Below are 13262 nucleotides of genomic sequence, written 5' to 3'. Positions count from 1 at the left end.
TTTACGAAAGGATAAATGATAGCGAATATAAAAACTCACAATCTGCATTCTGGGTTTTGGCAACAACGGATATGATATAATATTAATAATGGCAAATCAATTAGCGGCTAGGAATTTGTAAGCGTTATTTTGTAGCAGTGAATCCTCTATCGATGTATGAAACCCGTTTGCGTGATGTCAACAATTAATGTTTTACAACATTCATGAATATTTAATCATTTGCAGAGGGGTATTTCCTGCTAATTATGGCCTTTTCGTATTCACAGCTGGTCGCCAGACCCAGCTTCATTAATGTCTATACAAATCCATATACATTCCCAGCATTATGACCTGATGTTGATCAATGACTATAAATTTTGGTGAGTTCGTAAGGCAGATATACTCTTGGTGCAATGTCAGAATCCTGTATTAAAGTAGTCACGAAGGCAAGTAAAAAAATGATATATTGTTTAGGAACTTGAGCCAAATAATGAAATTTCTGACTACGTAAAAGTTTACGTCTAATGTCTCTAATTTTTCAGAGCTTACATCTGTCCCCTTGAGTTATTGCTCGTCTGTCGGCTTAAATTATGCAATATGGAGTTGTAAAGTATCCCAGTTACGATTCAACCTTTCATTTGGTTAAGCGTTTTATCACTTTTGACTGGATATTTAATTTTGTTTTTATCGAACGCCTTACAGAATATTTCCCCTTTTATGACGGATGAAATGCGTAACGACTTCGCACAGCACAGTATGTGGAGGAAAAAACATGGAATTTCACATTTTTGTGGTAAATGCGCGTTATCTTCCCTAGGCACTACCCTTGGATGAATCAACAAAACAGAAGTGGCCTACGGCTATTATCTGGCCACTACTTGGCCATTTTCTGTCCGGCCTCAGATCTGTGCGTCACTTCTCACATTTGCAAACTGCGAAACACAGCCCTCGCGTCTCTCTTTGAAAATGCGAGTAAAACTCCAGTGAGGCGCGTATTCAGCTCACGACATTCAAAAGATTTAAGTCCGTTGTATTTTGTTTATCGCAAACCATGAAATTCAGAGCAATGTTATGCTCGCCAGAAACCTATACCTGTAATTGAGAGGAGTGCATGACATTACAGCAAGCAATTATCAGTTTGTCCCCAATTAATGGTTTCTAGACAGATTCAAAGAATTTTAAAGCAGTGTAATTTTATTACCAGAAAAAACGACATATTCTCTCCCATTTCCAAGAATTAGATCAAATCGATGTTCACGCTTGTTTAAATATATTTTCCCCCTTTTTGATTTTGTGCAAGAAAATCTCACTTTTATTTTTTATTTGTGCCCAGAGTATTTTTGCTTATACGACGACTGTCTGGCTTATGTGTATAACTATCAACAATATGTGTGACAATCTTTCTAAGTCCTAAGTCTCCTGCAGGGACATATTTACTGTGGAGAGAGAATAAAACCTTTGTCTACTGAGCGGGCTGAGTTCTTGTGGCCTAAGATACCTCAGCACATTAACACTGTTAACACTGACGACGCATCTGAGGACGCTGAAGCAATCCTTCCATTTATTTATTTGATTGGTCTTTTACGCCGTATTCATTATGGTGAGAGGAAACGAGAGATAGGTACAGATGGCCATCAGCCTATACCATATATAAAGGTGCTACCTATTGATATTATTACTACGCCTTTTTCTTTAGACAGGGATAATACATGAGTTTGGTAATAGGATATCCGCCTTAATGATTCAAAGCCAGGCTAGTCGATCGCTTAGCCAGAGAAATGCCCGCGTTGACAAGGGTTGATTACGTCTGGGTCATTACTGGACCACTTAGGTCAATGGCAGTGCGGCCATTTGTCCCAGAAGGGTAGAATCGTTGGCTTGCCAGAAATGTGAAACTGTCTCGTTCTGTAATCGCTCATCTGTCACCTGAAACGCTGCAATATCGAGTTGTACAATAAGTCGTCAGTTAAGAATAAAGCTAGTCTTCGAAAATCAATGAAATGATTCTCTCCGCTTCCCAAAATATGGTGTTTTAACTACATGTGTAACGACACGACGCCAAATCTGCCACCTGCTTCTCTGGTCTCCGAAGTTTACGTCAGCTTACACTAATTTGTTCTAGCTTACTTTAGATGTAAACAAGTCTGGATAGAATCGTAACAAAAAAGAGAATATCGTCTTTACATTTCTTCAACGAAATACCATTTACAGCGGGATGTATGGCTTATATATATATATATATATATATATATATATATATATACAGGGTGTCCCAGCAGTCGCGCACCATCCAGGTTGAGATTGTCCTACAGTTTGTGTTCTTTTCTTAGAACACCAAGCTAATGTCGATCTTGCCAACTACAACGGGTTTTATTTAATACATATAGTCTTCAAGGAACGTCAGCACACAGCTGTGTTCATGGATATTGAAGTCAGTGTGATTGATATTACTGGAAAAACACAGACTGAACAGAATTGTCCAAAATTGGCAATAAATCTCCAGAACACGCACCTTTCCAAATGATTAGCTCTTAAAGCGTGTTGCGGATATCACCATGGTAACGGGTTTCTCTATTTATAACCATTTCCTTTAAAAAACAAAATGTACCAATGACAATTTCCCATCCCCCCCCCCCCCCCCCCCATACACACACACAACCAACTTCACCACCCCATTAAGTTGGGTTTGTGAGAATTAAATTGTAATCATTTCCGCTGTTGCCAGAACGAACAAGGCCACGGCGTGCTCGTGCGTTAATGTTAACCATTTTCTGTTACTTCATACCCTCTATTTTCAGGATCAAAAAAATCTACACAATTTACGACTCGAAATGATTAGAATATATCAATATATGCAATGATTGACGGCGCGCTGTAAATAGGCGCTTGTAACAATTATCATTATTCCGTGGGTTCTGTATCACTGAAAAAACAACGTGTACTAATTTGATTTTGTACGGTGGCCTGTTCTAGCCACTTGTAATAATCTGTTACCCCTGGGAAAAACTGTCATCCACTGTGTGCAATGCCAAGAAATAACAGTCTAATAACAGAAATGAAAACTAATAAAAAGTAAATTTCTTTTCATAATCACCTTTTCGGAAGCTCAATAAAGAGCATGAAACAAATTCAAGAATTTCTGGACAACAGAAGGATTTTATTTTAACCTGAGCCTTCTATGTCCGATTATAACGGCAAATCCTGGGTTTCAATCTCCATCCATCAAAATCAAAGCTTTGATGTCGATGACTTCTGTTTAATATTCTACAATGTGTCAAGATATGACACAAGCTATTGGTAACATGAAACCTGTCAACATAAAAAAGGGCTACAAAACAACACTGTTGGGCGAATCCTATGGCTTCAGCACTGTGGTATCAGCAACACTGACGTCGCTGATCCAGTCTTATTCTCTGTGCTGTACGTCTGATAAGTGTAAGTATGAGGCACCGTTCGGCCTTACCACAACATGTCTGCATTTCAGAGTATAGAACACCACACATTTAGGTCAAATACAATACACGTTCAGGCCAAGCAACATCACACGTTCAGGTCAAGTAACATCACACGTTCAGGTCAAGTAACATTTCACGTTCAGGTCAAGCAACATCACACGTTCAGGTCGAGTAACATTTCACGTTCAGGTCAAACAACATTACACATTCAGGTGAAATAGCAATACACGTTCAGGTCAGCTTAAGCAATACTACATTTATTTATTTATTTAAGGCCAATGCTAATCAGATCGGTGTAATTGTAATCTGACTGGTAGATAGAGGGTCGCGTCTGAGGTCTTCGACATAGCGTTCCGGTGTAGCAGCTCCTTAAATTTGTTAAACGTGAGCTTGCATGATTCGAGAAGACTACATCATCTTGTCAAAGCTACATCATAGTATACTAAATACCAGGCTCGGGCAGTCTGCTGATTGGTGTTGATCTGGGGATGACAATTTAGCTGAATTAGTGGTTGGATAGAATAGCAAGCTAGTAATCTAAGTGAATATACAGTCTCCGCCTTCAATCAGATAAAGGTCAAAGTGAGGCCTAACGTATCAACTCTCTCCATTTGGCTGTAACCTGTCCGTGAAAAGCATTCCTTGCTTACGTCGCCTATTAGTGAAATTCGAATTTGTTATTGTTGCATTTTTTACTATTTACATGATTTATTGGCTTTTTTGTCCTTAAATTTATGACTAGATACAAAGAAATTAACACCATACAAAAACGTTACCCAACAACAGGAACCCTCCGAATTCTTAACGATTCAAAGATAAACCTCTGTATAACCCCTAGACCACTGCCCGTCTCCCAGATCTGCAAAATTTGTGGTACTATTTTCGAGTACATGTACCATTAGACCATCGGTTCCTTGAAGTACCACCTATTTCCGTTATATGCGCGCGCGTATGTTTGTCTTTACCGGGAACAGATGAGGAATAAGTACATCTAGTCTTAATTGAGACGGGAAGAGGATTACAGAATCAATACCACGTGACTGGGAACTTCAACAAGAACTTGGTCAAACAACTGGAATTGCTTTTCCATCCTGGGGAAACGTGATCGGTTTTGAATGGGTTAAAATGACCTGATGGAGCTAACGACACCGCCGTTAAATTGACCAAATGTTTGGCTAGACTCAGAGCTTTACGCCTCTACAAAGAGATTTTACTAATAAGACTACAGGAATGAACAGAACCGAAAAAGAGAACTCAGGAGACACCTGATTGGTTTTGGCACGTGTCTTTGTTTACAATGGAGATCAGAGATACGAGTGAGCACATATCACGCCGCGAAGTTAACTGATGACATGTGTATGTTAATATCGGAACTATTTTTGTTCTTCTGTTACGTGACTGTCCGAGAGTAAGTTTCCAGGTAAAGCCGGCGAAACAGTTGCGTGACCAAGAAGTCCAAAGCCCTGAACCTGTCTTGAATACGCATTTCAAATAGTCGCAGAGTGGGGTAACTCTGATTTTAAGCAATGCAGGGCTTTGCATGAGTTAGACTGAAAAATTAATCATTTAATTTTAACAGAAAGTTGCTGAGAGGTTTTCTGTCATTGCAGCAGATTGTTTCGTTAAATGTCACTCACATATTCTATTAATTCAACACAAAGATTCTATTAGACTAACATGATTTTATATTGAATATGAGAGACTATTATGTTATAAAAACAGAGTACATTCTAGCATTACTCCAACAACAGACAGTTAAAAGTAACAGATTAATTCTACTCAGCTGACCCTATATTTAATTTCTTCGACACCACCGCTAGCGATGCTAACCTTAAAAATATGTGCACGACATGATTGTAAATTCCAAACTGGTATTCGGGTTCTTTTCGGTTCACCGTGCAGCTATACCGTTACTTGTGCCGGTCATGATTGTGAATTTCAAACTGGTGTTCCGCTCTATTGGACCGGATATGCAGGTGCATTTCAAACTTTCTATTGCGAAGCTGTCTGGGTGATGTTGGAATGCATTCTGTTATTATAATGTAACAATATGCCATGCATATACAACGTAATACTCCGATAGTCCAGCACAATATTGATGTTAAATAAATAGAATATGCATGCTATATTTATCACAATAACCTGCTACAATGACAGATTAATATGCTGTAGTAACAGAATACATTTTATCATCACTCAGACAACAGACTTTCTGTTAAATTTAACAGATTGTTTTTTTTCTTCTGTTGTTGTTGTTGTTTTTGGAGAGTGGTTCGATCAAGTATACTGTATGACGTATATATGGGTTATAAATAAGCAATGCCTAAACGTGATACAATGTTCGTGAAAATATGGCAACATGAAAGTTTTTTTTTTAAGTTTTATTATGTCTGATAAATAATGATAACATAATAATTTAATAAAAAGTCTGGGAAATGCTGGAATGTATTCTGTTATTGTAGCAGATTAAGCTTTTAAATAGCACTAAAAGTCTTATTAAGCCAATATAAAGATTGTATTGGGCTAACAGGATAATGTGTTGAATACGAGACAGAATACATTCTAGCATCACTCCTGCAAACAACAGACTCTCTGTTAAAATTAACAGATTATGTTTTGAATGTATATGCATATCCCAGTAAAGCATGTTCAGTAGTATAGAATTAAACCGGCCTGGACTACATGACAGTACAGTTTTACATTTATCAAATTGCTCTGAGCCCGACCGTGCCGTTGTTGAGATCGGATAAATCTTGTCTTATTAGCTTGCTGCTGAACAGGGCACGTTAGTTTACTGCCTGGGGGTGTACATAATAGGCAAGGTCAATGCGAAGTGGGGTCGCCCAACCAAATGCATGTATACCGTGCACTTACGAATAAAGCAGGTTTCCGTTAATAAGAAAAGCATTTAGCGATCCATTTAAACCTGCATAAAAACGCAACAATACATGGGACATGGATTGAGACTTTCCCAGGGAGGAAAGTTAATGAATTCCCCAACCTCCTGTAGGACCTAACCTCAAAGGTTAGACCCAGATTAGAAGGTGTGACCAGAATGAAAAGCACATTGTAAACATTAGCCATTAGATCACATTTGAACTGCAGACATCAAGCCGCGTTCAGACGGTATGTTCGATTGCCAGTCGACCCGATGAATTCGATTAGACCTAGTCCACTAAAAAGGGCATGCGCATCTCTTTCATTCCACTGTAGTTTTCGACAAATCGTATAATTTGAACGCGGCTTATTAATTACACTTTACCTGTATTTAATTATTTATTTATCTAACCTGTGCTTTACGCCGTTATATTTACTTATCCTATATATTTTAATGCGACGAGTAAATGCGACAAATCACATCTTGTGAACACGGACTGTGAACTATCTCCGAGACTCTACGGTGACTGATTGCAGCCACACATCTTTCACGCATAGCAAAAAGTAAATCCAAAAAACACTGAATTAAGCATCAGTAGAAAGACCAGGTGTATTCAGGCACAGTTTCGAATGGTTCTTTTCCTAGAAATTGCTTCAGTTCATTTTTGTAGCTCGTCTTTTTTTCAGACAGTGGTTCTCAAAGATACCCCTTTTCTGCAGTTTGAATACCTGGACTATTAGTCACCACTTACAAGTGAAGTTGATGTAAACTGCATCAAAAACTATTAATTATACACAAATCTACTTCAAGTCAAGGTAGACGGAAAAGTAGATTTGATTTAAAGAGGGCAAGGGATTTTGACAACTTACAACACATATAGGAATTTTTACATGTTAAATGATGATTTCCTCTTATGCATGGCTAAGCCTTGAAAGCCAGATCAAAAAGATCACACTGTAGAATTATTTGATCTTTGCCTATGTGGTATTTCTGAGAATTTCGTTTAAAAATAATGGATAAATTTATTAAAAGGGCCATCACACATTCATACAGATAAATCTCATATGTAAAGGAAAAAACAAGAATACGTCATCGAAAACGATGAAAGTATAGATAAGACACAGGATCGGAAGTAATGAAAGACAAGAAAGGAAAAGTCAAACACCTACCATACATATTACAGGAAAACACTAGAAAATCCGCCAACAACAAACAGACCAACGAAAAGGAAAAGATAAGAAAAGCCGTCAGTATGGAATTTATCAGTGAAAACATTAAAGGATAAAACAAAGAAAATCGTCAACATCAAAAACACTATCGAAAACGATCAAAGAACAAGAACTGAGATGGTTTCAAAATGAAACAAAACGCCCAAACACATTAAACCAAAAGTCTAGAAAAAAACGACCACTTCAAAAACACAACGGAAAGCAATAATAAGAAAAGCCGTCAAGCATTAAAGGAAAAAACAAAAAAGCAATCAAACCTGAAGGAAAAGTCAAGACAAGCCGCCAGTCACAAGGAAAAAGACAAAAAAAGCCGTCAAGCATTGAAGGAAAAGGCTAGAAAAGCATTAAAAGATTAGACAGGAAAATCATTTGAAAAAAAGACAGCGAAAGGAAATAGTTTCTTATCATTAGAGAAACGCGTACAACTGACAACTGTATCAAAAAATACCTTCACTTCATACCTTCACTTTTAAAGCTACAAGTACTAGTGACCATTACAATGTATTGACGCAACGGTGACGTCACCCATGTTCCTTAAGGTAAAATATGTTCTCCAATGACTATCTCGGAATTCAGATGTTTTAATTTCTTAATTCTAATTCTGTACACAAACTCTTAAACAATGAGTGAAGTTATTTTATGACATAGTTTCAGTTTGTGTGTCTGACTGAGTTAGTGATTAACTGAATGGTCTAGTTCAAGAATGTTTCTCTTACATGACAGCAGTCGGGTTCATGGTCGGACGAAACTGGAGTGCCCGGTATAAACCAATGGCCTTTGTAATGTACACGACAAACCTCTTGACTTAAATTCGTGGGAGAAATTACTATTATTTTGTCCCTTGCTCACAGACTGGCCAAAACTCTCCAGTATTTTCTTTTGAACTGTCCTTGTTTGAGTGTGTTTCTTTAAAACCTCGTTAATATTTGAGATTTTGAGTAAACCTGATAAACGACGCATCATCGGCAAGTAACAGATGAACTTTTCCCCAGTTCTTTGGGAACAGGGGTATCTCCATCGAAAGTTAGACTGGGCCAAAGGAATCGCGATTGTCTATCTAAACCCCAAAAGACGTGAGAGTGTGAGAAAGCACAAAATCCCTGTCTGTCCAAGACAGGGTGTGAACCCTCAGCTCCAGTGTCCTAGCGTTTGAAAGAGTCTTAACAATTCAGCCAACGCCATGCATCATCCTTCATGAAATAATTTATTATTTGATTGGTGTTTTACTCCGTACTCAAGAATATTTCACTTATACGACGCCAGCCAGCATTATGGTAGGAGGAAACCAGGCAAAACCCGGGGGAAACCCACGACCATCCGCAGGTTGCTGGTAGACCTCCCCACGCCGGAGAGGAGGAGAGCATGAGCTGGACTTGAACTCACAGCGACCGAATTGGTAAGAGGCTCATGGGTTAGCGCGATAACCAACTGAGCCACGGATACCTCCTCATGAAATAATGAAAGTGTCTTTCACAACAAAGTTTTTCAGGTACGGTGTATTTATATTGCAAAGCGCCATGCCTTCTTCATCACTGTCTCGGTTTATGTGTTGTAGGCCACGCATGCGTGTTATGTCATGATTAAGGAATCAGTAATAATGGCTTCCTGCCATCTCGGTAATATTGCAGCCATACCGTCATGGTTACAAGGAAAAGTGTTAATAACATCGTGGGTGAATCAAATTGACATCAGCGATTCCATTATAAAGTGCAAATGTCTCCCCTTTCGAATTTAATACAGATCGCTGGTGACGCATGCGTGCTTGTGTCCAAAATAATTAAGGCAATGTTTACAGAAAACTGACTGGCCTTTCCCACGCCTGATCATTCCGCAAGAAAAAAAGAGAAATTTATAGACAACTCATTTGCCCTTTTGTGGGCCTGATCATTGGACAGAAAAAAAGGAAATTTATCGAATGAAAGTGACTGATGTGCCGTTCTGTATAGGCTATTCGACAGAAAAAAAGAAAATTTAAAATCAGGCTCGGTATTTATGGCATACAATCTGGGTGCTGAAAGATTTGCTTACACACGCGTCAATTTGTCCATCCCCTAGTTGGCCGCACTTTAGGGGTTGGTCAACTTCACACCTGCCTTCATTTGACTATAATTTACTATAATTCTGTTATGCTGATGGCTGTTTGAATCGAGAAATTAAATAAACGAAACGCTTAATGGTAACTGAAGGAAGCCAAATATGTTTACCAAAACCTTAATTTTGTTTAAGCAGATTTAGATGAAGCTTTGAAAGTACCTGAAAATCAAGTTTATGTTCAAATATACTTAATCCTCACGCAACATTTGCGAATGTTTTCTCTTGGATAAAAGACATAGCAGGGGTCACCATGAACGAAATTATTTAGATGGTGCCCAACTCAATCATCTCTAAATGCATAGATCGTCAATTTTCTTTACTTTTTTTACGTTCTAGCACCGAATTTTGTTGTGATAAGGGAATTGCTATTCTGACATCGGCAAATCTTGCTTTCACCAACAAATTTTCCCATGAATTAAACTACATACTGTACGCACCTTGCAAAATTATGAACGTGTCTTAATCAACTCCAGTAGTATAGTTGGGAGCTTTTGTGTCCGATTGAGGAGGTGGTTGAGGAGGTGGCGGTGTGTCGTTGAGTCCGCGCTCCCATGAATGAGGCGCATGCACCTGACGTCAGCACTAGCGCGTGATGTGTGCGCCAAAAGACCAATGAACTCCTACAGCTCCATGTCGCGCCAAAACTAACCCATGGGTGACATCCATGTCGCCCCAAAGCTGGTGTCACGCCTTAGAGCAACTCGTGTCACGCGACGTCGCGCGTGTGAGCTGTTGAGGAGCAGTTGGGGGGGAGCAAGTGCGTTGAAGTCCGCGCTGCGCTTGCAAGGCGATGAGGAGCCCAACTCCTTCAGCTCCTTCCCGCCAAATTGGACCCATGGGTGACCACGCAGTCTTAGAGCGAGCGAGGTGCGCTCACAGCAGAATTTTGTTGGCGTCCGCGCTGTGCAACCCATGAGCGAGGAGCCTGACCAACATATGACCCCCTCACCCCCCCCCCCCCCCCCACCCCGCCAAGCGTGTCGTTCTCGACGGGGAGGGTTGGGCTAGGTTGAAGGCATTGGATGCGGATATCTCCGAGGCGGGCTTGACGGTGCGTCAGCCGTTATCTGACGACTGGTGTCTCTCCACTCTGACCACCCCTGACAGCGACATGCTCGTGAACGTGAAGAAATGAAAAGCATACCGACCCGACGGTCCGCTCTACCCGACCAAAGAAGGTGTGATCCTCAACTACCTCACCCACTGGCGAAACCTGCTAGATATCACCGTCATGTCATTCCTATACATTCGTATACCATTCGTAGTCCATAAAGGGCGTTACAAGTCGATAATCGCAAGATCCATTTCCAAAACAACGTTTAACACTAGCTCCCAAAGACAAAGGTAAGAAATTATACAAATAGGAAATAAAGCCGGCAACACACAAGAGAGAAGCGGTCATCAGTTTTCAATGATGCCGGGCAGACAGTGGATATTCCAGGCATGAATTCCATATCAAAGTCCAAATTCGGAGTCCATGAATGAGTTCCATGTCAAATAATAACTAAACAAGGTATCTCAGTCGCGCTTTGATTGCAACTGTTCATAAAGGTATCATGTAGATGCAAAGAGCATGGCTGCCTTTACGGCCCCTAGTCCCAGGTAAAGCGGTATTAGATACAGTTCGAAAATGACCAGCGTTACAGACCTTAACCGAACAGATTGTGAATCAATAGTAAGGGACGATTACGTCTTTCCCGGACATCGACATGTTGCTGGTGGCAGCCGAAGAAGAGGCCGTCGGCACCGGCGGCGGCGTGGGTCTCCACCCCGGATCCTACAGTTGCAGTGCATAGCACACCAGGGCGCAATCGACGAGACTTCCCTTTCCACCTTGCTGCAAGACCGAGAGCTGGCCGTCAGCATCGTGGACGAGGTCCGTACCCGTTACCTGAAAGAGAAACCTGTACTCGCCAATTTCATACGGCAGGCACCATCACTACCTTGGGAGGCGGGGAAGGACGTGAAGCAGCAACTGCGTCAGTTTTTGAGCGAGACGCCTATCAAGAAGGCCAACCCTCATTTCACCCGGATGTATGTGGAACATATGGCACCCAACCTACGAAAGCCCTCCATGACCGGTCAGGACAAGCCCGCAGACGAGTAAGTACTTTTAACCGCTCCACCCTCGCCACTTTTGCGAGAACGTCGACAACCGTTACCCACTTACCCGCATCGATGTCCTCTCCAAGTACGCATGGGTGGTTCCACTGCGCAACAAATCCGGTGCTCGTCTGATCTAGGCGTTTCAACGCATTTTCAAGACGGGACGTCGACCGCTGTACCTGCAAACGGACGACGGGAAAGAGTTTCTGGACAGACCGATCAAGGTATTAAAGGACAACGGGGTGTTTTCTTTCACACGTTTAACGAGACCAAAGCGTCCGTGGTAGAACGGTTCGACCGTACTTTGAAAGGACACATCTACAAATATTTCAACGCTCACAACACTCGACGGTACATGGAAGCCTACAATCGAGCGTATCACGGGAGTATACGGCCGGCCGCCATCGAAGTCACCACCCAGAATCAGAAAGAAGTGCGTCAAGCATTTTACTGTCCACCCACGTCCAAACGATCGGTGTACCGTTATCGCGCCGACCTGGTGCGTATAAGTAAAGTGAAAGGGAAATTCGAAAAATCGTTCCTCCCGAATAGGAGCACGGAAATGTTCCGCATCGTCCGTACCCACCCTCGTCAGCCTGTCGTGTACACACTGGAGGACTTGAACGGGGAACGGTTGCTCGAGACGTTTTACGAGACCGAATTGCAACCAGTGATGGCCGCGGCAGACAAGTTTTATGAGGTGGAGAAGATCTTTAAAAGACGTCGTCGAGAAAAACTGTATTATTGGGTGAAGTGGGTCGGCTATCCACCCAGCTTTAATTCTTGGGTGCCGGCCACGGACGTCAAACGTATTTAACCCCGAGGATGACGGGGGGTTGTCGCTCGTCGGCTTGACAGCACTTCCCCGGGCATGGACCTGAACTCCACCCCGCTACCACGGGGTTCAACGCCAAGCAGGACGCGTCCACGGACCAAGCCAGCACACCCCTCCCCCCCCGGTTGAAGTTTACGGGAATTGCCAGTTTACGCCTACTCCGCAGGCGTCACCTTCCGTCGCTCCATAGCAGTCCGTCTACCTCGCCCTTCCCACCCGGGGCGACCACCAGCAGCAGCACCACCAGTCGCAGTAGCAGTCCGTCTACCTCGTCTTCCCTGCCTGATACTTGATGGGAGGATCCGTTTACCTGCATCGTCAGCGGACCGACGGGGTGTGGAAAGTCCGTGTTTGTGAAACGAATGTAGGCGCACGCTCAAGCTCTCATTTGCCCACCCCGCCACGTGTCGCCTGGTGTCACGGGAGTGGCAGCTTTGAAGAAGGTGTGCCCAGCCCGTCAACATTCGGCCCAGGGGAACGGATGTTAGTCGTCGTGAACGATTTGATGGCCGAAGCGGTCGACCGCGCGACAATAGCCTTTACCAAAGGCAGCCACCACCGCAATTTCAGCGTGGTGTACATCGTGTAGAACTTGTTAAACAAAACCAAAGATCATCGCACCATGAACGCACACTACTTGGTGTTGTTTAAAAACCCGAGAGACGCGTCTCAAATTAAAACTATCG

General features: G+C 42.0%; 1 protein-coding gene across 1 annotated transcript; it reads left to right on the top strand.

Annotated features, from left to right (window-relative positions):
- The first annotated feature begins 11832 nt into the window (after nt 1-11832).
- LOC135478172 (uncharacterized) lies at nt 11833-12558 on the top strand. The gene has a single exon (XM_064758443.1). It carries the CDS (start codon nt 11833-11835, stop codon nt 12556-12558), a length of 726 nt encoding a protein of 241 aa, XP_064614513.1.
- Nucleotides 12559-13262: the final 704 nt, after the last annotated feature.

The sequence above is a fragment of the Liolophura sinensis genome, chromosome 11 (genome assembly GCF_032854445.1).
Source record: "Liolophura sinensis isolate JHLJ2023 chromosome 11, CUHK_Ljap_v2, whole genome shotgun sequence".
NCBI classification, from domain to species: domain Eukaryota; kingdom Metazoa; phylum Mollusca; class Polyplacophora; order Chitonida; family Chitonidae; genus Liolophura; species Liolophura sinensis.
Note: the sequence above shows the minus strand (reverse complement) of the source record. Positions and strands in the feature narration are given on the sequence as shown.